This window comes from Orcinus orca, chromosome 11 (genome assembly GCF_937001465.1).
Source record: "Orcinus orca chromosome 11, mOrcOrc1.1, whole genome shotgun sequence".
NCBI lineage: Eukaryota > Metazoa > Chordata > Mammalia > Artiodactyla > Delphinidae > Orcinus > Orcinus orca.
In genome coordinates, this window is record NC_064569.1 from 51820456 (window position 1) to 51848172 (window position 27717).

The following is a 27717-nucleotide window of genomic DNA, read 5'->3' on the forward strand; positions in this document are numbered from 1 at the left end:
TTACTCTATCATTTTCCTTGGAATGTTAGAGGAGAGGCTTCTCAAATGAGCAGCGAGAGTAACTCACTTTATTTTTTTTTTTGGTAAGTCAGTCGGAAAGACAAAGCGAAAAGAGGGAACCAGGAGTCAGGGAAATTACCAATCGTCTGGCCATCAAGGTTTCTTTAAGTCTCTAAGCTCCCCTTGGCAACGGTAATCAAGATGAAAGAAAACCACTGCCATAAACTTCAGTTTTCCCTTCAATATTACTGCCCGGTGGCAGGAACCTGGGAAGAAGAGGTCAAGGTGTGGTTTGGCAAGAGGCAGTTCCCGGGAGAGGCGCTGGGAAGGGCAGGGCGGAGAACAGCCGGAGAAGGTGACAGAAAGGAAGGGGAAGAAGGCGCTGGCACCCCGAGGTGAAAGCGCAGAACTCTCTGCCGCGCGCGACTCAGGTGGCCCTTTCCCGCTCAGGTGAGCTCCTCCCGTGCCTCCCATTGGCCAAGGCGCCAGTGGCGCTGTGAGGGCGACGCAGTCCGGTCTAGTTCAGGGTCTAGGGCGGCGCGTCACTTCCGGTAGCGCGGAGCTTGTAAAACACCCTGGAGAGAAAATGGCGGCAGCAACGGCTTCGGCGCCTCAACAGCTCTCGGATGAGGAGCTTTTCTCTCAGCTCCGCCGTTACGGCCTGTCTCCTGGCCCAGTGACGGAGAGCACCCGCCCGGTCTACCTCAAGAAGCTGAAGAAGCTTCGAGAGGAAGAGCAGCAGCAGCACCGGTCCGGGGGCCGCAGCACCAAGACGCGGAACAGTAATAACAATAACACGGCAACCGCCACGGTCGCCGCCGCGGCAGCAGCGGCGGCGGCCGTGGGGATGGGGGTCCGGCAGGTCTCAGGCGACCTCTCCTACTTACGGACTCCTGGAGGCTTGGGCCGGATCTCGGCTTCTGGCCCGGAGAGCCCCTTGGGAGGGCCCGGGGGCGCCTCGGCCGCCCCCACGGCTGGCAGCAAAGTACTGCTGGGCTTTAGCTCGGACGAGTCGGACGTGGAGGCCAGTCCCCGGGACCAGGCCGGCGGCGGCGGGGGCGGCGGCGGCGGCTGCGGCGGCGGGAGGAAAGACCGGGCTCCGCTCCAGTATCGCGGGCTCAAACCGACGTCGGCGCCCCTGGCCTCCAGCGAGGTGACTAACAGCAACTCGGCCGAGCGGAGGAAGCCCCACTCGTGGTGGGGGGCCAGGAGGCCGGCGGCTGCCGAGCTGCAGAGCCCGTCGGGGAGAGATGGGGCGGCGGATGACGGGGAGCAGGAGGGAGAGGACGGCGAGGATAGGGACCCGGAGGCCGAGGAGCCGCTGTGGTCCGGCCGGACCGTGAATGGCAGCCGGCTTCTCCCCTACAGCTGCCGGGAGAACTATTCGGACTCGGAAGAAGAGGAGGACGACGACGTGGCCTCCAGCAGACAGGTATTGAAGGACGACTCCCTTTCCCGGCATCGGCCCAGGCGGGGCCATAGTAAGCCTCTCTCTCCCCTGCCTGCGAAATCGGCCGGCGGCCGACTGGAGACCTCAGTTCAGGGAGGGGGAGGAATCGCGATGAATGACGGGGCGGCGGCCGCTGGGAGTCTAGACAGGAGCCGAAACGTCGAAGAGTCGTCGGCGGCGGCGGCGGCGGCGGCGGAGCAGGGAGGAGGGTTTGATCCCCCGGACTCCAGCCCCATTCCTAGATACCGCGTTAACGCTAAGAAACTGGCCCCTCTCCTGCAGCCACCGCTCGCGGACGTGGACTCAACCTTGGATTCGTCCACAGGCTCCCTTCTTAAAACCAATAATCATATCGGCGGTGTGGCCTTCGGCGTGGACTCCCCCAGGATTTTTTCCAACAGCCTCCCTCCCAGTGCGGCGGTGGCCGCCTCTGGTTCACTCAGGATCAATCACTCCAATCATACGGGCTCCAATCATACCTACCTGAAGAACACATATAACAAACCGAAGCTTTCCGAACCTGAGGAGGAACTTCTCCAGCAATTTAAACGGGAGGAGGTGTCCCCAACTGGGGGTTTCAGTGCCCACTACTTGTCGATGTTTCTCTTAACTGCTGCCTGCCTATTTTTCCTCATATTGGGACTGACTTACCTAGGAATGAGAGGGACAGGAGTCTCCGAGGATGGAGGACTCAGCAGTAAGTATTAAACCCCGTGGGGAAGGCAACAAAGGGAATGTTGTTAGTGGTCGGCTCTCACCGCACTGGGCGTTTTACCCGAGGTGACTTCTGTCTGCAAGAACATGGTTTAATAGTGAAACACAACAGATGGAGTGCATTCGTACCATCTTTCTTTAAGAAAGAACATGATTACCACGATAAGAATGATAATCCCATGGCTGGTCTTAAGATTTTTCTGTATGAAGTATTGGGAAATTCAGAACATCTTATAAAAGAACAAAATATTACAAGCAAGTCTGGTAGTAAAATGCATTTATTTATACGTGTGACTTAAATTTTCTTTTGGCCTTAAATAACCATATGTGGAGTTGCCAATCCAATTACTCAACAGTTTGGAGGTATTTTGATTGTTTAGGGGCATCATAAACGCAGTGGGTTTTTTGTTTGTTTTTGTTTTCCCAAATTGAGTTGTGGTTCTAAAAGGCAATGTAAGAGCTCTTGAAATTCTGGTTAAATGGTTTGTAGTATTAAGTATATGTGTAGGTGGTTCTGTAATTTCTTTAAAGTGAATGAATACAGATAGAAAGTAGGAAGGCATACCTCTACATTGATTTCCCAGCCCAAAGCACCTCCCCTTCCACCAGTGAAAAATAATAGAGGTAGGGAACTGCAGGGCTTTGCAGTCAGGTTAATCTGGATTGGTCTCCAGGCCCTGCCTTTTACTTGCTAAATGTCTGTAGGCAGGTGTGTTCACTCATTCATTAAGCCAGCATCATCTGTGCTGTCCTTCAACACAGGAAGAAGATGAATACTGATGGCTTTGTGTTCTATGAAGGAAAGAAGGATGGAGTAATTGGTGTATTCTACTTTAGAGATAGAGAGAGTAGGAACTATTTGAAGTGAGCCCTGTAGCAGGAGAAGGCGACGGCCTTGTAGGAGACAGGAGAGCATTCTGGGCAGAGATTACAAGAGGAGGAGGAAAGGCCTTGAGTTGAGCAAGGGCCTTCCTGTAGGTTATAGTACCTTGAGCGAGGGGGAGTGAGCCAGGGTTTAAGCTTCCCTTGCAAAATCTGTAAAACGATGCTAATCTTGATTAGAATAATGCCTGGGAAGATTAAAAGAGAGAAAGTAAATTTAGTGCATGATGGACTGCTGAATACATAATTTCTCAATGTTAGGTCCTTCTCCCCTCCCCCTGCCCCCTGAAAATTCCTGCCCTTTTCACCCAACATGAATTCGCTGTATCATGATTTGTATTTATAAAATTGGCTTACTCTTATTTTATTTCAAAATAGTGAATGATGCAGTTAGCAGACTTAAAGAGTGGAGTGAAAATAGTGTAAGCTTTGGTTTGGTATGGCCAATTCTAAGATAGTCAAATAATAGATTATGATATTCCTTAACTAGAGGATTTAGAAGAGGGCTGAAATCCAGCACGCACTGTAAATTGGTACCCTGGGAGCAAGAGTGATATATTGTATCCTGCCCCAGATATTGGAGAGAGACAAGAAGTAAGGTCACACTAGGAGTTATACTAGTAAAGTTCACATAAATGACATTACCCATGAGCAGTGCCTTCCTGCATGTTTGTTTCTCCAACAGAACTTGGTGTGTTCTGGCCCTTTTCTAAGAACTAAAGGCTTTGCACATATTATCACTCAATCTGCTCAACAACTCACAGAGGTAGATGGTGTCATCGTCACTCTAGAGATGAGGACAGTGAGACTCGAAGTTAAGAAATGTACCCACAGTTGAGCAGCTAGTGAGTGATAGGACTGAGATTTGGTTTCAGATTTTTTTCAACTATTAAGCCCATACTACTTTGGGTATTGTTTATAGAGAGCTTTCTAATAGGAAGCTTTTTTTTTTTTTTTTCCCTCGGTACGCGGGCCTCTCACTGTTGTGGCCTCTCCCGTTGTGGAGCACAGGCTCCGGACGCGCAGGCCCAGTGGCCATGGCTCACGGGCCCAGCCGTCCCGCGGCATGTGGCATCTTCCTGGACCGGGGCACGAACCCGTGTCCCCTGCATCGGCAGGCGGACTCTCAACCACTGCGCCACCGGGGAAGCCCTAGAGAGCTTTCTAAATAAGAGGATACTTTTATTAGAATTAAGGAAATAATTGAATACTTGGTAGGAATTACTGATGTGCACAATTCTCAACTAAGGTGACTTGTCACGTCTTTCTTGTCACTATTAAGATGAATGGCTAATATTTTCTTATGTACCAAACTTTCAAATGGAATAGAAGGGGATAGGATTGCTAGGGCTTAGGTACCTGCCCTCCGCACCTCCACCATTGTGGAAGGAAGGAAATTATAAAGTGGTTTGCCCTTTAATAAATGGTAAATATGAGGTAGCTTGGGTGGTGGAAAGAACAGTGGCTAAGAGGTAGAGGATCTGGGTCCTAGGACTTGTCAAAATGACCTTAGTCAAGTTAACTTCTGAGCCTCATTCTTATATATTAAATGGGACTAATAATTTCTGCTGTCTATGGGGTTGTTGTGAGGATCAAATGAGATAGTTTGTAAACAAGTTCAAAGTGATATTCAGAAGTTTAGATAAAATTTGTTGTATTCCTGGTAAACTACAGTATATATGTAAAGAGAAATAGTTAAGTCATTTCCCTAAATACTTAGTAATGTATTACTTACCTATTCAAAATTTAATTTTTATTAAATTCTATTAAATACACATTGTAGACATTGATACAGACATTTGAGTCAAAGTGTGATCAATCCTTAAATGTAATATATACTTGACCTATTGTGTATCCTGGTAGAAAGAAGTGCCTGTTAGTTCAGTTAGTTTGCACACCTAACGGTGAATAACTTCACTCCCTATATTTGTGTATTCTGAATCCTTTGTCATGTTATAATGGTTAGCCAGTGCTTAACTGTAGGGTTCATTGGTCAAATAGTGTGCTTAAGGAAATAGTTTTACTTTGAGTAATAATTTCACCAGAAGATTGTAGGTTATATGTGAGAATAAGCTTTAGTAAGCTTTCATTAGTTATCATTTAAATTATGTATAGCATATAATAGATTAGCCTTTTAAATAGTTCCTAATCATTTGTTCTTTAAAAACTTCTCATCAGTACCCTAATTTTATTAATTAAGTTACCTTTTATTAAATTACTATGAGTGTCTGCTTTCTCATCTGTAAAACTAGGGAGTTGGCTTAGATGATGTCTACGTTCTTTCCAGCTCTAAGGTTTAAAATTCTGACTTTGAACTGCCCTACCAAAACAGCTCAAGGATCAGCCTGCAGTCAGATTAGATCAAGACAACCCACCAAAAGAAAATAGAGAGGCAGAATAGATTAACTTTCTTAGGCTCATCTGATCATTATTAAAAGTTGTTTTTCAGTTACAAAAGACATGATTTTTGTAGAAAATTTGAATAGAGATCTATGAAGCAAAAAATGAATCAGTATTGTTTACCTCTCCTCCTAGTCTCACACTCATCCCTGGCATAAATAAGTTCAAATAATAAATTAGAACTTTCTTTATGCTTTTCATGTAAATACATGCATTCATATATATGTATGTGTGTGTGCACATACACATTTTCATTCAACAGTAGAGTGCCTGCTATGTGCCAAGCACTATTTTAAGCAGCAGGAATATGTGGAGAACAAGGCAGATGAAATCTCTCTTCTCATGGAGCTTACATTCTAGGGGGGAAGATAGGCAACTAAACAAATAAGAATTTCAGATAGTTGCTAACACAAGGTAATGATAGTAACTTGAAAGGCATAAAACAGAGTCTGAATTTTATTTTAAGTAACAGCCTACTATACATATTCTTCAATTTCTTTTTTCACGTAGTATTGTATAATGGGTAACTTTTCTTATAGTAAGTTTAAGTACAAAGGCATAATTTAAAAATCTCACAATTCACTGGTCCCTTTCTAGCCCTATAAAAATGCTAAAATCTCTGCCATCTTGAAAATGTTCTTTAACCGTCTGTTCTCTAGCTCTTAGTCTCATCTCAGTCAAGATTACTCTTTCCTCCCCTGCCATTCACTCAACCCCTGTCTAGTTTAGCTTTTTTTTTTTTAACCATCCATTCCTCTGTAACCTCTCTCTCACCAGTTACTCAATTGCCAACCGAGAGAAGCTTTAAAGTTCTTCTCTTCACCTCTTTTATACATTCAATACATTGACAATTCCCTTCTTCGTGAAACTCTCTCCTTTCCAAACTTCCGTATCACCACTCTCTTGTACTTTTCATTTATTTGTCTGCCTGTGTTTTAAATATTGGTGGTCTCTGGAACTCTTATCCTTTCGTACAGTTTTCCTAGGCAGTTTCATCCACTCTACTGGCTAATACCTCCCAATTTTATATTTTCATCTTAAATTTTTCTCTCTTGGGTTCTAGACTTAACCATTTATTAGACAATTTCTTCTGGATGTACCAGAAGTACTAACACCATCTGTACTCATCAGCTTTACTTACTTTTACCTTGTTTCTCCTGTTTTGTTCCCTGTTTTAGTTAATGGCAGTTCCATCCACCCAGAGCTCAAGCTAAAAACCTTGAATTTGCCTTGATTCCTTCCTTTCCACCATCTTCCTACCAAACCTCAAACCACAGTCTATCTTGTTACCAAATCCTGTAGTTTTACCTGCTACCTATCTTTTGACTCAATCTATTTCTCTCCATTCCCCACTGCTCTAGGCTAGTCTTTTGCCTGAACTGATTTAGCAGTCTTCTAACAGTTGTTGGTGCTTCTCGGCTGTAGCTCTTCCTGTCTGTTTTTCAGTGTCAGAGCAATATTTCTAAAATAAGAATGCAGTAATTCCTTCATGCTTAAAATTACTCAGTGGCTTTCCCTTACTCATTGGATAGAATGTAAACTCCTTGGCTAAACTGTTCATGATCTAAGTATGCCTGCTCTTTCTAGCTTCATTTCTTAGCAGTCCCTGTTATCACACTTTACTTTCTAGAAAACTGGAACTTTCTGGAACACTTCCTGGTGTTCACTGAATATGTCACTGAGATTTTTGTGCCTTTGTGCATGTGCAGGTTGTTTCTTTCTCTCTATTAACTGCTGTTCATTCTTAAAAGTCTCACCTCTGGGGCTTCCCTGGTGGCGCAGTGGTTGAGAATCTGCCTGCTAATGCAGGGGACACGGGTTCGAGCCCTGGTCTGGGAGGATCCCACATGCCGTGGAGCAACTAGGCCCGTGAGCCACAACTACTGAGCCTGCGCGTCTGGAGCCTGTGCTCCGCAGCAAGAGAGGCCGCAATAGTGAGAGGTCCGCGCAATGCGATGAAGAGTGGCCCCCGCTTGCCACAACTAGAGAAAGCCCTCGCACAGAAGCGAAGACCCAACACAGCAAAAATTAATTACCCCCAACATCTTAAAAAAAAAAAAAAAAGTCTCACCTCTGGATGTCTTCTCTGTCTCCCTATCCTCTTTACCCTAGAGTTTGGCCCATGATCCTCTACTCAAAGAAGATCTTATGCATCCTTCATAGCATTTATTTCATGTTTATAATTGTGTATGTCCACTGTGCCAGATAGATTACAGCTCCTTGAGGTAATGTTTCTACAGGAGGAATTGAGTACACTGAAAAAGAGCACAGGCTCTTTCATTTCTCTCTCTTGACCACAGGGTCATGAGCCTGGATGACTGAGAGAACGGTAATACCATTGACAGGAATTAGAGATGTTGAAAAGGGATCTTTTTGCGGGGAAGGCGGCATAGAGAAAATGAGTTTATTTGGGGCTTATTTTTTGAGTTATTCAAGTAGCAATATGCTGTAGGCTATGGTAATTATATAATTGGATTAAAGATGAGAGACTGATGCTTAATGTGAAAGTAAAGTACTGTTTACTAAAGGAATAGATACCTTTTTAATATTTGTTTCTTCTTTTTGTGTGGGTGTTTTGTTCTTAAAGACAAGACCGAGTGCTGCAAAAGATACCATAGTTTTTTAAAAATTACAGTTTTACTTTTTCAAGTAGTTAGACTAGCCAAAAGGTCAAAACTTTGAATTGTAATGAAATGGGCATAAGGATTTTGAAAAGTAGTTGTTGCCCTCATTCTTGAAGAATGAAAGCTGAGTGAGAAGTTGACTACTTTGTAAGAACAAAAAAATTCTTAGACCTCTGAGAATATTCCTGGGAATACCAGGGGATTGCATATCCCAGTCTGATGATTCGAGAAATTAAAATCTACTATGTAAAAATGTCTTTCATCTGAAACATCTCTAGCGTAATTTAAAATAAAAATCATCAGAGTGAAAACTTGTAAGTTCCCTATGAGTGTATTCATGGAGCCTAGTTTGAAACATTGGCATAGATATCAAGGCTTGGATCATTAAAGAGGCAACCTGGGTTTGAATTTGGGCCCTTCCTCTTGTTAGCTTTTTTATTAAAGGCAAGTTGCTGAACCCCTGTAAACCTCAATATTCTCATCTGTAAAATAGAGTTAAGTGAGAATTAAATGAAATAATGCATGTAAAGAACTCGACTCAGCACATGACACGTAGGAATAATAATAACAGCAGCTAACCCTTATGTAGCACTTTGTGCCAGGCACTGAGCCTAAACAATTGTAATTGTCAAGTAATCTTCATGAGGCAGGTATTTATCCCATTTTATAGGTAAAGAAACTGAGACACAGAGAAGTTACATAACTTGCCTAGGGTCATGAGTGCAGAGGCAGTATTTGGACTCAGATAGTGGCACTTAACCACCCTGCTAGATTGCCTTTTAATATGTGCAAGTACATAAGGGCTCTGTATATGTTCTCCACTATTATTATTATCTAGGAAATTATGAAAGATATGGATGGGTGAAGCTGCATGAAATCCTAGAAGTGCCAAGGATAATCTTTGAAACCTAACAACATTAGTACAAGAAAGTACAAATTTGTACTCACTTGACGATTAGGAATCATGTGGAACTGTTTATCCTTCTATAAGGTTTTAGAATAATTAATTCATTGATATATGAGGAGGGCAGTCTGCTATAATATAATACAAATTATATAATATGTAAAACTATAAGGCATATGATACTATTTCTAATTTTTAAAAGATTTGCATAGTCTCAAAACTGGTGGGGATAGTGGTCCTCTGATTTGCATTACCACTTTTTAAAAAAAAAATTTAAAAATTATTTTATTTTTATTTTTTTTGGCCACGTGGTGTTCCCTGACCAGGGATCGAACCCACACCCCCTGCGTTGGAAGCACAGAGTCTTAACCACTGGACCACCAGGAGAGTCCCCTGTTACCACTTTAAAACTTAGGTTTTCCATTGTTCATTTTCAAGATGTAAAAATCTTTTAGTACATTTGTTCTCCCTTTTTTTGCACCTTTTAAAAAAGCTTTGAATGTATTTTCCTTATGCGTATATTTGTTTCAATGGGAATGAAGCATTCTGTAATTTCAGGGATGTTTTAAAAAATTAGATATTTTTATGATTCCTCAGTAGAGTTATGAAGTTTTAAAATAGCTTCTCCTCGCTCACTAATCATTCTGTATATTTACCTATCTGAAAAATATTTTATATAAATAAAAGGAACCTCAGAGCAAAGAGGTTATAACATCAGTGCAAAGAGATATTTAGATTATAAGAGTATAAAAATGAAGTATACCTTGGACTTCCCTGGTGGCGCAGTGGTTAAGAATCCTCCTGCCAATGCAGGGGACATGGGTTTGAGCCCTGGTCTGGGAAGATCCCACATGCTGCGGAGCAACTAAGCCCGTGTGCCACAACTACTGAGCCTGTGCTCTAGAGCCCACGAGCCACAACTACTGAGCCCACGTGCTGCAACTACTGAAGCCCGCGAGCCTAGAGCCCATGTGCCGCAACAAGAGAAGCCACCACAGTGAGAAGTGTGCGCACTGCAACAAAGAGTAGCCCCTGCTCGCCGCAACCAGAGAAAGCCTGTGCGCAGCAATGAAGATCCGACACAGCCAAAAATTAAGTAAATAAATAATGAAGTATACCTTAAACTTTTGGAAATCTGTAAAATATATGGTAAGCAAGTAGTAGTAACTTCTTTACGAAAAGCATATTACTAATGGTATATCTTTATTCTAATCCTGTATTAATTTATTATACACTAAAAATTGCTACTATTTAATTTGGGAATCCAGCACAATACTAATTGTAGAAATTATAACATGTATTGTCTCATAACTTTATTTTTTTATTTTCTCATAACTTTATATTTTGGCTTTCATACTCAGAATTTATTTTTAACAGATTTTAAAGTGAACCAGTAGCAGTATATTTGGATTTTGCTGTTTTAATAATGCATGTTTTAACCTGAATCACACAAGTGATAGTTAAAAAAAATACGTAAAATTTGATCTAATTAATATTCTTTATTAGCATCACTGTCAAAAATAATTTTTAAGAAAGAGTTGAACATGCAGGGGCTTCCCTAGTGGCGCAGTGGTTGAGAGTCCGCCTGCCGATGCAGGGGACACAGGTTTGTGCCCTGGTCTGGGAAGATCCCACATGCCGCGGAGCGGCTGGGCCCGTGAGCCATGGCCGCTGGGCCTGCACGTCTGGAGCCTGTGCTCCGCAACAGGAGAGGCCACAACAGTGAGAGGCCCGCATAACGCAAAAAAAAAAAAAAAAAAAAAAGTTAAAATAAGGCTGGGTGCAAAACTGCAAGTTGAGTGATAAGTGATTAAGTATACACCAACAGTTGGTCTCCTGTCCTGAATATACATGAATGGAAGAAAATCCTTTAGGAGCAATGGGCATTTTAACACATAGTACATCAATTTTGTTTTGCAGTTAGAGACCCCTTTTATTTGTGTATATATGTACAAAAGGTATTTGCTGATTGTGGCTAATTCCTGAAAGCACTTTATACTTATAAAGGAAGCTTTTGCTCTGTAGGAATTCACCTAGGTATAATTTTTTTTTAATGTTCATTTATTTATTTATTTTTTCTTATTAGTCATCCATTTCATACACATCAGTGTATACATCTCAACCTAGGTATAATTTTTTAAACACATATAAAGAGGGTCATTGAAATCAATTAGCAGGAGGAAATCTTAGAATATTTGTTTCTTCCAGTCCCTGGGCTATGGCTTAGAACCTTGGTTAACTTTGGTAATGACTTCTGGGTTTAGAAGGACACCTACTACAGTAACACAAATGCTTTCTTGCTTGATTTAGTTCTCCTGTTCATTCATCCATTTACTCACTCATAAATTATTTATTGAGTGCCTACTATGTGATACCGGAAGACGAGTATATACTTTTTAGAATTGTAGGAGGGATACTCTTTCCCCAGCACACTGCCTCCCTCCCCCTCCCAGCTCCCCCATTCTCTTCTTTTTCCTAAAATGCACTAGCTAGCCTTCAGAACTGAGATTTGGTTACTGTACAACATTGTTTCAGACTTGTCCATTGTGACTCCAGAAACATGACTTTAAAAATTAGTTTCTGCAAATTTGGGTATGCCCTATGATAAAGTTTACTACAAAAGAAATAGTTTCATTTCTTACAGGATTTTAGAAGTAATTTAAGAGTAAAAAAGGAAGAGACATGAAGAATGAATTTGTCAAAAATGAAAATATTATCAATTTGAAATGTTTATGATTGTGGTTTAAGATGTTCTAGAAATGTTCTTATGCTTATGACAAAAGACTTACTTTGTTTTTTTAATATAAGAAAGTCACCTTTAAATGTCCCTTCTTTTAGATTCTAAAGCCTTAAATGATAAAGGCATTTATTGAGAACTTTCTATGTGTGAGCACCTTTATATTAATTTCCATGAGGGAAACTTAATATTATCTCCATGAGAAAACTGAAATATAGAGGGAATAGGGTTAGGTGTGACTTGTCTTAAGATCCCACAGCTACTAAGTTTTAAAGCCAGCATTTGAACCCATGATCTGACTAAGGGTCCACAGTCTTAGCCACTGGGAAGCTGTAGATATTCTTATGTATCTTTTCTCACCTACTAACTTTATTTGGGCAGGTAAATCGCTTGTGACCTCTGGGCTTTGGTTTTTGCATCTGTCAAATGAGGGAATAGTAAAATCAGCTCTTCCAGCCAGTGACTTTTGTAGGGAACTGATGTGATAATGTCTATGGAAATGCTTTGGAGAAATTAGAAGTGATGTATAAATATATATTTTTAATGCTGTAAGTTAGAATTTCCCAGCTATAGTAGTTTAATTTAAGCAGCACGTGTTCAGCACTATGACATGTCCTGTCGGTAATGTTAATAAGTAATGGAAGAGTTGGTTAAATTTATAGTTCTTATCAGTATTTTTTTAAACTTTCTCTCAGGTTGTCTGAGCCGATAAAAGGAATCATCTTTTTACATTACCTAGTTAGTGCCTTATCTGTAGGTGCTGAAAAAGAATTTTCTGTCTTTGCAGTTATATTAATGTAATAGATTATGAAGCACAATTTGAAACTAGATTTTAGCCTCCTGGACTGCTAGAAGGTAGACTTGCTGATAGGAAAGACAGAGATGGGATACATTGCTTTAATGCAAAATATAGTAGTGAATTTGAGACAGAAAAACATTTCTTAGGAATATGGATGAGTCTTCTGTTAACATTATCTGAAGGACAGACAGTACTTGCAGCTGGTAGAGAAGAATGGCCTGTCACGTTGCTGTTCTTCATCCAGTTTGTAAGATACCATGAGTACTGTTATTGGTAAAGTGGGAAGGTGAGGTGTGTCCCCATGAATAGGCAATAGATTGAATGGGGGTAATCAAGAAATTGGGGGGATGAAATAATAAAATGAAGTAGATAAACATTAAAATCATGCTAATTAAATTATAAGGAATTTAAAGTACATTAGGATCTTCAGTCTCCTAGATAAAAGATGTGGTTTCAGACCAGAGCTGTCTAATAGAAATATAAACCACATGTGTAATTTTAGTTTTTCCAGTAGCCATATTAAAATGTAAAAAGAAACAGGTGAAGTTAACTTTAATAATAGATTTTACTTAATCTGGTAATCTAGAATATTATCATTTCAACATAATCAGTTTAAAAATTATTGAGATATTTTACATTCTTTTTTTGTATTAACATTCTATTTTATACCTACAGCCTGTCTCAAATCAGACTAGCTAAATTTCAAGTGCTCAATGGCCACATGTGGCTAGTGGCTACTATATAGGATAGCGCAGCTCTAGACTGCCCTGAGTTATGGAGTTATATTGTTGGTTTAATGAGATCTAACAGCTACTAATTTTTGAATCTTACAATGTGCCTTGCATTGTGTTCTCTATAATATTTTCAGTTAATCTTTATAATAACTCCATGATGCAGATTTTACTCTTCTCATGTTATAAATACAGTGATGTATAAGAGATGTTAATTTGTTTAAGGTCTAAGGTCAAACAGGTCGTCTGTAGGAGAGCAGGGATTTAAAACCAAGTCTGACCCCAAAATTCTTGTCCTTTTCATTGTATTGCACTGTTTTAAAGCATGGCCACTTACCTAAAGCAGGTTGGTGAATGAGATTTAGTTCTTCCACTGCTCAGTTATTTTTGATTCACTGCAGTGACTTTTGATTTAATTAGTCCTTATTTTAAAATATAAATACAGAGCATTTTTAGGTTAAAGTGGAAGAGGTATCCCCTAAATTCTTACTTATATTTCTAATTGGGAATATTCCTTTATATTCTTTTCATCATGTCCTGTTGTAAACTGCTTTGTGTAGCTCTTCAAAGTAGAAATGTAGGAGGGAGGGATGGCCTTTTGATTCTGGCACATGACTCTTTTGGGAGATAAGGGAAAAGTCAGCTACTATTGAGAAAAATGAAAACAGGATGACTAATAAAACTTTTGTTGTAGTAAAAAAAATTTTAAAGGTTTCAGTACCTCACTTTGAGAAAGATTTTGGGATGATCTTATTCATCATGCTCTTTGAATTATAAAAATTATCTCAGTTCTTTTGCATGGTGTTATTTTATGATAGATTTATACTTAGCAACATTAATGAATTTGAGTAATTTCTTTGAATTACGTTTAGATTCATAGACAATGTTCGCTTACAAAGACAAGCTGTTTACTTCTAAAAGAAAAAAAATGGACAATCCTTAATTTTTGAATGGTTGTCTTCCAGATCATGTGTAAAATAGTTGTTTGAACTTGGAACATATCTAACTACACTGTTTCTAAGTTCCCAGGCTAGCCCGTAGAAGCCTATTTAAAACCATATCCTATTTTAAAAACACTAATTCAAAAAGATACATGCGCTCTAATGTTCACAGCAGCATTATTTACAATTACCAAGATAAGCAACCTAAGTGTCCATCAACAGATAAATGGATAAAGAGGATGTGGCATATATGTATATATACAATGGAATACTACTCAGCCATAAACAGTAATGAAATTTTGACATTTGCAACAACATGAATGGACTTGGAGGGTATTATGCTAAGTGAAATAAGTCAGAGAAAGACAAATACTCTATGATATTACTTATATGTAGATTCTAAAAAACACAACAAACTAGTGAATATAAGAAAAAAGCAGACTCACAGTTATAGTGAACAAACTAATGGTTACCATGGAGAGGAAAGGGAAGAGGGGCAACGTAGAGGTGGAGGATTAAGAGGTACAAACTATTATGTATAAAATAAGCTACAAAAATATATTGTACAACACAGGGAACATAGCCAGTGTTTTATAACTGTAACTGGAGTATAGCCTTTAAAAATTGTGAATCACTGTATTGTACACCTGTAGCTTATATTGTATAGCAATCATACTTCAATTAAAAAAAACATATCCTGTCTTAGTACTAGTATAGTATTGGTGTAAGCTTTAGGTCCTCAGAGTGTGGGTCATGTTCTGTGGGAGTTGGATTAGGAGGAAGCAAGTTTATTTTTGGCTTTTTATGTTTTCTCTTCTTATACTTTTCTGTCTCTTAATTCCTGTTCTTATGCTGGCCTAAGCTTCTTGGCGTTCTACTGTGATCTTGGTTAAACATCTAAGTGCTCAGTACTTCAAATTTTTTCTTTTTTTAAAAAAATTGAGATATAATTGACATAACATTGTGTTAGTTTAAGGTATACTACGTAATGATTTGATATATGTATGTTTTGTGAAATGATTACCACAATAAGTTTAGTTAACATCTGTCACTATATATAGTTATATTCTTGTAATGAGAACTTTTAAGACCTACTCTCTTAGCAGCTTTCATTTATACAATACAGTATTGTTAAATAGTCACCACACTTTACATTACATCCCCAGGACTTATTCATCTTATAACTGGAAATTTGTACCTTTTGACCACCTTCACCCATTTCACCCACCTCCCTACCCCCAACCTCTGGCTGCCACCAGTCTGCTCTGTTTCTACAAGTTTGTTTTTTTTTTTTAGATTCCACATACAAGTGGGATCGTACAGAATTTGTCTTTCTCTGTCTGACTTATTTCATGTAGTATAATGCTCTATAATAAATAGTAGGTCCACTTACTGGGTGCTTGGCAAGTATAAACATAAATGTTTACACTTAAGCATTTACGTCTTAAGCATTTTTTACATGATTTGATAAATGAAGAATCTGTAATGGAAGATTAGGCTAATCACTCTGTCCAAGGTTATAGATCAGAGAGGGGAGTTGTGGCGTTATGCTGTTGGTTGAACTGTGGCAGTATGATTTGAAAGCTCATCCCCTAACCATCGTTCTATACTGCATTTCTCTCTCGCATTCCCTCTTCCCCTTTTACCAAATTGGAACTCTTTATTTTCTCAGTTCAGATACTTTTAGCTAAATGATAGAGAAATCCATTTGATTGAATTAATTCACAATATTATAGAATTCTGATAATAAAAATGATGTGATTTTATGACAAAATTTGATAATGTGATTATCTTTAGTGAGGATTGAGCCAATATGGAATCAGAACTTAAACCAGCTTCCCTAAGTCATCCTTCATCCTTATATGTATAGTTAGTTGAGTTGCCTACATTTTTCAGTTAGAAATTAGGTCCATAGTGCTCAACTTATGTGCTGAAAACAATTTGGGAACACCACCCATTACAAGGTATTGTCTGAGGACCTAACAAATGATTTGCCCTTCTCATATTGTTCTATTATTTTTCAACTACGTATCAATACTGCTATGATTAGAATACAAAAAAATTATATATTCATGGTAGAATTTTGTCGTATTTTCTTAGTATGTGAATAGTAAAAATACTACTTTGGGGATCTGAACATCTTGATATAAATGAAGAAGTCCTTTTACTTAAAAAGTGAAGAAACACTGCTTAAAGCATGCTATAAGGAAATTGTATATACTGGTTATATTTTAGAATTTGTTTTCAAGACAATCATAGTGAATGTTGGGAAATCAGTTGTAATGTTTAAATGACTGACTGACCAACCTATCAACTGGTAAAAGCCCTTTAATCTTCTCAGAGGTGATTGCACTTTAAATACAAGATCTTTGTTAACCCAACTTCTCTCTCTGATTAGTGAAATTTTTGGCATTTAGTGTAAAATTCAGGTATTACAAGGGTTTTGGCAGGGAGCCTTGCCTTGGGGACTTCCATTTCATCTCTTTCTAACTCACAGATTTTCTGAGAACTCTGTCATTTCTTCCCAGTAGCTCCATGGCAGAGACGAATGAGGAATGGAGTAGTGGTATACTGTGTTATTTTGTAAACTGAGTGCCGTCTATTTTTTAATTTCATGCAAAGATTTGGAAAAGAAAAAAATAGCTAAGATTTATTAATCTCTTTTCTCCCCATATTGGTATGCATAGTCACAAAACATCCCATTTTCTGTTAGTTTACTAGATACAGTCTCAGAGAGGGTGACTTGCCTAAGGTCACAAGTCATAAATTTTGGAACAAGTATTCCTTGCTCCAGAGAGTTTTTTTTTTCCATTTTACCCCACTGCCTTTCAGTGTGAAAAGATATTTTTCATTCATCTAAATGACTTAACTTCAGAAGTAAGCATTACTTAGTGGAAATTTTTATTTAAATTTTAAAAATTTAATTTATGTTTTAAAGTTTAAAAATTATACTAGGTTGAAATTAATATATTAAAGTTGTAAATTATATTAATACTGTGTCATTCAAGAAGGAAAAAGGATAATCACCCAATTACTTTGAAAATATTTAGTACCTTTTAAAAAAATTCTGTAATATTTGAGTTAGAAAATTAGAGAAACTAGAGCGATTTAGTGTCCTTGCCTGGATTTTGTTGTAGGCAGAATATCAGTCCAAATACATTAAAAAAAATAGGAATACAACATTCTGTTGGGTTGATTTAGATTGCTTATTTTATTTTTTTAAGCAAACACTTCCTATCTTCTTTAAAATTCTTTTCTGGTAATAAATTTTGTAATGGATTTTGTAAATCCATGGTGTATGGATTTTGATGTTTAAAAAGCAAGATTAAATAGCCTATAGTAGGGTGTACAATTTGGAAAAAAAAGCAGCTTAAAGTAGTAAATCAAAATTCTGGCAAGTCAGTTTGCTAACTAGAGCAGACATAATATGAATGTAAATAAATATGTTATCTTGTGCTTTAATTTACAAGACTTTTTTTCTACCAGTTTACTACAGGGTTGTTGCCATACTTTTTTTTTTTTTTTTTGGCTATTTTTGTTAATAAATTCTATTCTGGGGGAAGGAAGAAGGAAGGTTACACTGAATAAATAAAAGTAGATAAAGTCAACATTTTTGCCGTATACAATCATCTTAGAGTTTAAAGGACTTTTAGAAGTCACTTTTAGAAGTCACTAGCTACTTTGTGCAGTGGCGTTTGAGAAAAGATGATGTTTTAGTTGGGCTCTTTTGGTCATAAAGACAGTCTTAAGAAACTAAGGGTTTACTCTGAGGATATATGTGGGCTAGGACTGTAAAGACTTCAGGAAATCAATTCAACTCAAGGGGCTCTGGGTCTGTACTTGTGTGTGTGCCTCTGTCTTGGCACTGTCCTAAATTTTGCATGCAATTATTTCACTTAATTCTTAAAACAATCTTAAGAGCCAGGTATTATTAGCATTCCCTTTAGATGAGGAAACTGAGGTTTAGGAGAAACTTGTCTAAAGTCAGTAAGTAGTAGAACCAAGGTTTGAATACCGATAATCTGACTTCCGGTATGGGATCTTTGTCCCTGTACTATACTCTTTACATGATTCTGTATCATCTCCTGTCTTTGTTTTTTGATTTCCTTTGGAATTATCTTCACCACCCCCCAAAAAAGTCTTACATTCTACTAGACCAGGAGTTCTTAACCTCAGTGGTCCCTGAATCTTAAAGAAGCCATAAATGGCCTCCAGGTGAACAGTAACTCCTTGAAATTTTACGCAAATTTTTGAAAGTGTATTCACTTTTCTGGGGATAGGGTCCATAGATTTATCCATTTCTCAAGGGTCTCTGACCCTCCAAAATAGTGAGAATCACTTCACTGTCAGCTGCTCTGGGGAAGGTAGTATGAGTTTTCATCTTTGTATTCCTTAGCATCTGGTTTTTGATTGTTCAAAAATATTTGTTGAAGAGAATTTAACAAATAAGAGATGGTATGTGGGGAAATAAGCTTAAAATTAGTCATAATATGGGAGTCTTAAGATACCTTGAATGTTTACTAGATGGGTATGAGAGCATCAGTTTTATTTACTTGGTTCAGAAAATTGTTTTGTTACTGACAGGTTCAAATTTCCAGCTCTAGTATATAGTAGTCCTATGAAGTTAGGTTTTTGAAATCAGAGCATAAAGGAAAATTTGTGTGTTCAAAACTGCTGTTGAAAAGTCCCCTAGATTTAGAGGCTGCCATGTGATCTCTCAAGAAGGCCAGCTTCCCCCCCCATCAATGTAAGAATAGACCATTTTAGTACCTGAAGGAGCACTAAGGAACATAGTACATCTTTAAACATTAGAATCATACTCAGTGTTTGAAATATTCTTAGTTATGAGAGCCACGTGGAAATTGAGAGCAGCTGAGGGAATGGCAATATCGCATCTCCCATCTCAGGCTTTGTCTAGGGCACATGCCTATTGACTGTAACAGAGTTACAGTTGTGGGGAAGTGCATGCATTTTTTTTCCCCCTTAAATATTTGTTCACACACATTTATTCCTATTGTCTCTTTCTGCTACAAGTAGAAGTTAGAAGTAGACATTAGGTGAAAATCTGATGATTCCAGCATATGTTGTACTTTCTGTTCATTGTGTTCATGTGGAAGCATGGGTTTTACTCTTAAGGTTTCATATAATATATTTAACCAACGAAAACGTTTCATTTAGCCTAGTTTACCGCGTGTTGTAACTGCTTATATTTGTTTTACCTAATATGTTGTTTTTGTTTTTTTTAACCTAATGATGATAAATTCCTGTATTCCCCAAATGACTTTTCATTTCTGTCTGGTTTCTTCCATAGCTAAAAGTCAAGATGTAACTTTTAAGCTTGTTGCTCATAAAGTCAATGTTCGGGATATATATATTTTTTTTCTTTTAGCTCCATATTCAGTTTATATGTTAGTTTTGGTCATACTTTAATCTCTGTTCTTTGTCTATGCATATAATGCCTTTTTCCCTTTTATCAGAGCTATGCTTCTTATCCCTGTTTGATGAATGGAATAAGAACTACTGTCTTTTTTTTTTTTTCATTTCTGTTCACCTTTTCATTGCACTGTAGCTTTTCTCTCTCCAGTTTTCTTATTTGCATAATGTCTCTGCTAGACAAAACTAAAGTGGTGGTAGTGTTTATCTCTAGTCATTTAAAATGGTAAACACACACATTGTAATTGAGAATGTTACTAAGTAGAAGACCTCATGAATTTAATTCTATGGGAAATGCATGTTTATTTTATTGTGCTGGAGATGGGTTGTGTGGTGTATCACAGATCCCTTTTGGATCTCTAAATTCTCTTTTAGCAATATTCTTTCAGAACAGCTCTCTTTGTAACAGTTTCTTTTGTATTCTTGGCAATGTAAACCTTGGAGGAAGTGTTATAGCCAGTCTCTAGTGTATAACAGTTAATGTTTAAAATCTCTTAATGCAGTGAGCTGTCACCATGTTTAATAAATTGCAGTATTGCATTAGCATAAATTCCTTTGGGTGCCAAGATATCTGTTGCACAGATGCTTGCTATTATTTATAGGTTTGTTTCTAACCTTTGTGGGTTGACTTACTTTTATATTCATTTGTCACCATGCAGTAGCATAATTCTTTAACTGACATATATGCAAAATAGTTTTCAAGAAGAAACTATGAAAGTACTGAAAAAGCAGATTACTCAAACTTTTGGACCTTGGGCAGCATAAAGCTCCCATAATTTAAGTAGACATATTGCTTTGTCTTTATTTGAATGTGTTCTTATACTGCCTTTCCTCCTAATATTGGGTAAACTGCAGGAGTGTCTTTAGCTGATGAAATTAGATGGAGGCAGCAGCCTAATCATTTCCCTCTGGTTTTCAACCGATGAGACTAAGGGTGTGTGTGTATGTATGTTTGTTGACGTGGGGAGAAATTATTATCTTTATAGTTTATTTTAGAGTAAGCTGTTGATATTTTCTTAAAGTCTAAGTCTTCTTTTGGATTAAACATTTTTTGAATGGGAACTTCACTTTTATTTGCTAGTCAGATTCAGGAATCAGTAATTCTATCAGATATTCTTTGAGTTATGGATGCTCTACTAAGATATCAGAATTAATTTTTAGAAGGAATAGACTGACTCATTAAAGTCTTTTAAATGTGATATTTTGATTTGCTAGTGATCTAATTTGCTAATTTATTGGATTGGCCAAAAAGTTCCTTCAGGTTTTTTTTTTTAATATCTTTATTGGAGTATAATTGTTTTACAATGTTGTGTTAGTTTCTGCTGTACAGCAAAGTGAATCAGCTATATGTAGACATATATCCCCATATCACCTCCCTCATGAGCCTCCCTCCCACCCTCCCTATCCCACTTCTCTAGGTCGTCACAAAGCATCGGGCTGATCTCCCTGTGCTATGCAGCAACTTCCCACTGGCTATCTATTTTACGTTTGGTAGTGTCAGTGCTACTCTTTCACTTCATCCCAGCTTCCCCTTCCCCACCTGTGTCCTCAAGTCCATTGTCTACATCTGAGTCTTTATTCCTGCCTTGACACTAGGTTAATCAGTACCGTTTTTTTTTTAGATTCCATATATGTGCGTTAGCATACGGTATTTGTTTTTCTCTTTCTGACCTACTTCACTCTGTATGACAGACCCTAGGTCCATCCTCCTCATTACAAATAACTCAATTTCGTTCCTTTTTATGGCTGAGTAGTATTCCTTTGTATATATGTGCCACATCTTCTTTATCCATTTATCTGTCAGTGGACATTTAGGTTGCTTCCATGTCCTGGTTATTGTAAATAGTGCTGCAATGAACATTGTGGCACATGTATCCTTTTTGAATTATGGTTTTCTAAGGGTATATGCCCAGTAGTGGGATTGCTGGGTCATATGGTAGATCTATTTTTAGTTTCTTAAGGAACCTCCATACTGTTCTCCATAGTGGCTGTATCAATTGACATTCCACCAACAGTGCAGGAGGGTTCCCTTTTCTTCACACCCTCTCCAACATCTATTGTTTCTAGGTTTTTTGATGATGGCCCTTCTGACTGGTGTGAGGTGATACCTCATTGTAGTTTTGATTTGCATTTCTCTAATGATTAGTGATATTGAGCATCTTTTCATGTGTTTGTGGGCAATCTGTATGTCTTCTTTGGAGAAGTGTCTATTTAGGTCTTCTGCCCATTTTTGGATTAGGTTGTTTGTTCTTTTGATATTGAGCTGCATGAGCTGCTTGTATATTTTGGAGATTAATCCTTTGTCAGTTGCTTTGTTTGCAAATATTTTCTCCCATTCTGAGGGTTGTCTTTTCGTCTTGTTTAGGGGTTCCTTTGCTGTGCAAAAGCTTTGAAGTTTCATTAGGTCCCATTTGTTTATTTTTGATTTTATTTCCATTACTCTAGGAGGTGGGTCCAAAAGAATCTTGCTGTGATTTATGTCATAGAGTGTTCTGCCTGTGTTTTCCTCTGAGAGTTTTATAGTGTCCGGCCTTACATTGAGGTCTTTAATCCATTTTGAGTTTGTTCCTCCAGTTTTTAAGTGGAAATAAGAGACACATTTTTCATTTTCACTAAGAACTTTATTGAACAATGTATTCACCCTTTTGTTGCACTACCTTCTGCCATTTTTCAGGCATCTTCATAGTTCCATCTTCCTAAAACTTTTTATCTTCTTGAGCAAAGAACTGTTCCAGGTGCCTTTTACAGTCTTCTGGGGAATTGAAATATTTTCCATTAAGAGAATTTTGTAAAGACTGAAATAAATGGAAATCCAAAGGTGCAATGTCTGGTGAATAGGCGGATGAATCAGAACTTCCCAGCCAAGCTGTAACAGTTTTGTCTGGTCATCAAAGAAACATGTGGTCTTGCATTATCCTGATGGAAGATTATGCATTTTCTGTTGACTAATTCTTGCTGCTTTTCATCGAGTTGGTCCAACTGGGAGCAGTACTTGTTAGAATTAATCGTTTGATTTTTCTGGAAGGAGCTCATAATAGAGGACTCCCTTCCAATCCCACCATATACACAACATCACCTTCTTTGGATGAAGACCGGCCTTTGGTGTGGTTGGTGGTGGTTCATTTCACCTCCCCACGATGTCTAACGTTCCACATTATTGTACAGTATCCACGTTTCATCGCCCACCACAATTTGTTTTAAAAATAGAATGAATGTTTTCATTACTCAGTAGAGAATTGCATGCGGAAATTCGGTCAAGAAGGTTTTTTTCATTTAACTTATGTGGAACCCAAACATCAAAGAGATTAACGTAACAAGCTGGTGCAAATGATTTTCAGCGCTTGATTTGGATATTTTGAGTACGTGGGCTATCTCCCGCATGGTGTAACATTGACTGTTTTCAGTTAATGTCTCGATTTGATCACTGTCAACTTCAACTGGTCTATCCGACCGTGGAGCATCGTCCAGCGAGAAACCTCCAGCTCAGAACTTTGCAAACTACTTTTGCCACGTTCGATCAGACACAGCACCTTCTCCATATACTGCACAAATCTTTTTTGTTGCGTTTCAGTTGCGTTTTTACCTTTCTTGAAATAATAAAGCATAATATGCAGGAAATGTTGCTTTTTTCTTCCATCTTCAATATTAAAAAAATGGCTACACAAAAATTCACCAATTTTGATAAGTTTCTTTTTAAATGCACGCTGATATGACAGCTGTCACAATGCAATCTGCCAAAATTGTTTCGAATGAAGTTAAAGACAACTAAGCGCCGCTAGAGCCATCGTATGGGAAAACTGAACGAACCTTTTGGCCAACCCGATAGTATTAATTTTATTTTAGGTAAATGAAGCCAGTCTTGTAAAATCATTGGTAGATGAATTATCTCCAACTCAGTAGGTTAAGTGTGTTAGAAAATAATCGTGAATGTTTGTCAAACATTTACTTTTTAAAAATTACTAGACACAGGCTCCTACATTTTGGCTACTTCCCTATCTGCCAACTTTATGACACTATTTTAGTAAAAAAGATAAATTCATATTTGTAAATGTAAATTATATGAATTTTTAAAACTAAGACTATAATAGCCAGGTCTTTCTAAAACAAAACAAAAAAACCGTTATGTTACAGTAACTCTTCTAGTTTTTTGCAAAAGAAGAGGAAATTTTCTTTTTCAGTTTTCAATTTGTTAAGAATTTAGGACTTCCGGGAAGATGGCGGAAGAGTAAGACGCGGAGATCACCTTCCTCCCCACAGATACACCAGAAATACATCTACGCGTGGAACAACTCCTACGGAGCACCTACTGAACGCTGGCAGAAGACCTCAGACCTCCCAAAAGGCAAGGAACCCCCCACGTACCTGGTTAGGGCAAAAGAAAAAACTAAACAGAGACAAAAGGATAGGGACGGGTCCTGCACCAGCGGGAGAGAGCTGTGAAGGAGGAAAAGTGTCCACACACTAGGAAGCCCCTTCGCGGGTGGAGACTTCGGGAGGCGGAGTGGGGGAGCTTGGGAGCCGCGGAGGAGAGCACAGCAACAGGGGTGCGGAGGGCAAAGCGGACAGATTCCAGCGCAGAGGATCGGGCCGACCGGAACTCACCAGCCGAGAGGCTTTTCTGCTCGCCCGCCGGGGCGGGCGGGACTGGGAGCTGAGGCTCCGGCTTTTGTTGGAGCGCCGGGAGAGGACTGAGGTTGGCGGCGTGAACACAGCCTGCGGGGCGTTAGTGCACCGCGGCTAGCCGGGAGAGAGTCCGGGGAAAAGTCTGGACCTGCCGAAGAGGCAAGAGACTTTTACGTCCCTCTTTGTTTCCTGGTGCACGAGGAGAGGGGATTAAGAACGCTGCTTGAGAGAGCTCCAGGGACGGGCGCGAGCCGCGGCTAAAAGTGCGGAGCCCAGAGACAGACATGAGACGCTAGGGCCGCTGCTGCCGCCACCAGGAGGCCTGTGTGCGAACACAGGTCACTGGCCACGCGCCCTTCCGGGGAGCCTGTGCAGCCCGCCACTGCCAGGGACCCGGGATCCAGGGACAACTCGCCCGGGAGATCGCACGGCGCGCCTCAGGCTGCAACGTCACGCCGGCCTCTGCCGCTGCAGGCCCGCCCCACACTCCGTGACCCTCCCTACCCCCCGGCCTGAGTGAGCCAGAGCCTCCGAATCAGCGGCTCATTTAACCCCGTCCTGTCTGAGCAAAGAACAGACGCCCTCCGGCGACCTACACGCACAGGCGGGGCCAAATCCAAAGCTGAGCCCCTGGGAGCTGTGAGAACAAAGAAGAGAAAGGGAAATCTCTCCCAGCAGCCTCAGAAGCAGCGGATTAAAGCTCCACAATCAACTTGATATACCCTGCATCTGTGGAATACCTGAATAGTCAAGGAATCATCCCAAATTAAGGAGCCCTGTGGATGAAAGGCTCTTGGTGCTGCAGCCAGGAGTCAGTGCTGTGCCTCTGAGGTGGGAGAGCCAACTTCAGGACACTGGTCCACAAGAGGCCTCCCAGCTGCACATAATATCAAACAGCAAAAATCTCCGAGAGATCTCCATCTCAACGCCAGCACCCAGCTTCACTCAACGACCAGCAAGCTACAGTGCTGGACATCCTATGCCAAACAACTAGCAAGACAGGAACACAACCCCACCCATTAGCAGAGAGGCTGCCCAAAATCATAATAAGTCTACAGACACCCCAAAACACACCACCAGACGTGGACCTGCCCACCAGAAAGACAAGATCCAGCCTCATCCACCAGAACACAGGCACTAGTACCCTCCACCAGGAAGCCAACACAACCCACTGAACCAACCTTAGCCACTGGGGACAGACACAAAAAACAACAGGAACTATGAACCTTCAGCCTGCAAAAAAGGAGACCACAAACACAGTAAGATAAGCAAAATGAAAAGACAGAAAAACACACAGCAGATGAAGGAGCAAGATAAAAACCCACCAGACCTAACAAATGAAGAGGAAATAGGCAGTCTACCGGAAAAAGAATTCAGAATAATGATAGTAAGGTTGATCCGAAATCTTGGAGATAGAATGGACAATAGAATGGACAAAATGCAAGAATCAGTTAACAAGGACCTAGAAGAACTAAAGATGAAACAAGCAACGATGAACAACACAATAAATGAAATTAAAAGTACTCTAGATGGGATCAATAGCAGAATAACTGAGGCAGAAGAACGGATAAGTGACCTGGAAGATAAAATAGTGGAAATAACTACTGCAGAGCAGAATAAAGAAAAAAGAATGAAAAGAACTGAGGACAGTCTCAGAGACCTCTGGGACAACATTAAACGCACCAACATTCGAATTATAGGGGTTCCAGAAGAAGAAGAGAAAAAGAAAGGGACTGAGAAAATATTTGAAGAGATTATAGTTGAAAACTTCCCTAATATGGGAAAGGAAATAGTTAGTCAAGTCCAGGAAGCACAGAGAGTCCCATACAGGATAAATCCAAGGAGAAATACGCCAAGACACATATTAATCAAACTGTCAAAAATTAAATACAAAGAAAACATATTAAAAGCAGCAAGGGAAAAACAACAAATAACACACAAGGGAATCCCCATAAGGTTAACAGCTGATCTTTCAGCAGAAACTCTGCAAGCCAGAAGGGAGTGGCAGGACATATTGAAAGTGTTGAAGGAGAAAAACCTGCAACCAAGATTACTCTACCCAGCAAGGATCTCATTCAGATTTGATGGAGAAATTAAAACCTTTACAGACAAGCAAAAGCTGAGAGAGTTCAGCACCACCAAACCAGCTCTACAACAACTGCTAAAGGAACTTCTCTAGGCAAGAAACACAAAAGAAGGAAAAGACCTACAATAACAAACCCCAAACAATTAAGAAAATGGGAATGGGAACACACATATCGAAAATTACCTTAAATGTAAATGGACTAAATGCTCCCACCAAAAGACACAGATTGGCTGAATGGATACAAAAACAAGACCCATATATTTGCTGTCTACAAGAGACCCACTTCAGACCTAGAGACACATACAGACTGAAAGTAAGGGGATGGAAAAAGGTATTTCATGCAAATGGAAACCAAAAGAAAGCTGGAGTAGCAATTCTCATATAAGTTATATATATATATATATATATGTAGTTTGCTTGAGTGCAGTGTTTTTTGTTTTCTGTACTGAATTCATTAGCATGGGTCAGTATAAAATTTAGCATAGGTCAATATGTAATTTGTAAACTAATAAGGTCTTAAAAGTGAGGAATTAAGTCTTTTAAATTTAATTATTTATTGTAAAGAGCAGAATAGCATACATAAACAGGTGCCTAAGGAAAACTTGTATTCTAATATGGAACTCTCATGAACACCTTTTTTTTTTCTTCTAACGGTATGATAGTAGGCCATTTGATTATTTTTATGGCTTTAACTTTACAACAATGAAATATTCGTAAATTTTAAAAAGTATTTTTCTTTATTTGATGCGGGTGGGATACTGGAGAAATGAAAGGTCAAACATCTATTGAGGAATCCATACTTGTCTATATATTGTGTACTTTTATTTCAAGAACTGATTTAAAATTCTTAAAAGGATGCTATAATAAGTTATTATGCCATTTTACAGACTGAATTAAGTGAATTTCAGGGAGGTATGAAACTTGCCTAAGGCTATCCAGCTACCAAGCGGTAGAAGTGAGAATTAAATCCAGGTATACCTATAAAAAAAAATAAAAAAAAAAATAAAAAAAAAAAAAAAGAAGGCGAGGGCAGCACCAGGGTATGGGGTTGTTAGTTTTATAGGGGTGAGTAATTTCATACGCTGATGAGTGGGAGGAGTATTCCAGCTATTTTGGGGAAGGGGTGGGGATTTCTAGGAATTGAGCCACCACCCACTTTTTGACCTTTATGGTCATCCTTGGAACTGTCGTGGCACCTGTGGGTGTGTCGCTTAGCTTGCTGATGTGTTACAATGAGTGTATACTGAGGCTCAAGGTCTAGTGGAAGTAGACTCGTCCGCCATCTTGGACCTATTTTGTTCTAATCAGTTTATGTTGTGTCCTCGGGCTATGTAATTCTTTTAAAGGTTGTGCCCTGCCCCCTTTCCTCCTGTTTCATATTGAATATATAATA

General features: G+C 39.3%; 1 protein-coding gene across 9 annotated transcripts in view; it reads left to right on the plus strand.

The window, feature by feature from the left end:
• The first annotated feature begins 485 nt into the window (after positions 1-485).
• The window catches only part of LEMD3 (LEM domain containing 3), an 89416-nt gene continuing 62184 nt past the window's right edge, over positions 486-27717 (plus strand). For 5 of the 9 annotated variants that reach the window (XR_004486933.2, XR_004486932.2, XR_004486934.2 and 2 more), the window contains exon 1: positions 487-2147. Coding sequence is in view for 6 of the 9 variants with exons in the window: in XM_033440557.2 (XP_033296448.1) it covers positions 587-2147 (1561 nt within the window). In the remaining 3 variants the exon portion in view is untranslated. Of the gene's footprint in view, positions 2148-27717 lie in introns of all 9 variants that reach the window. The other 4 variants (XM_033440554.2, XM_033440555.2, XM_033440559.2 and 1 more) reach the window with 3 other exon arrangements.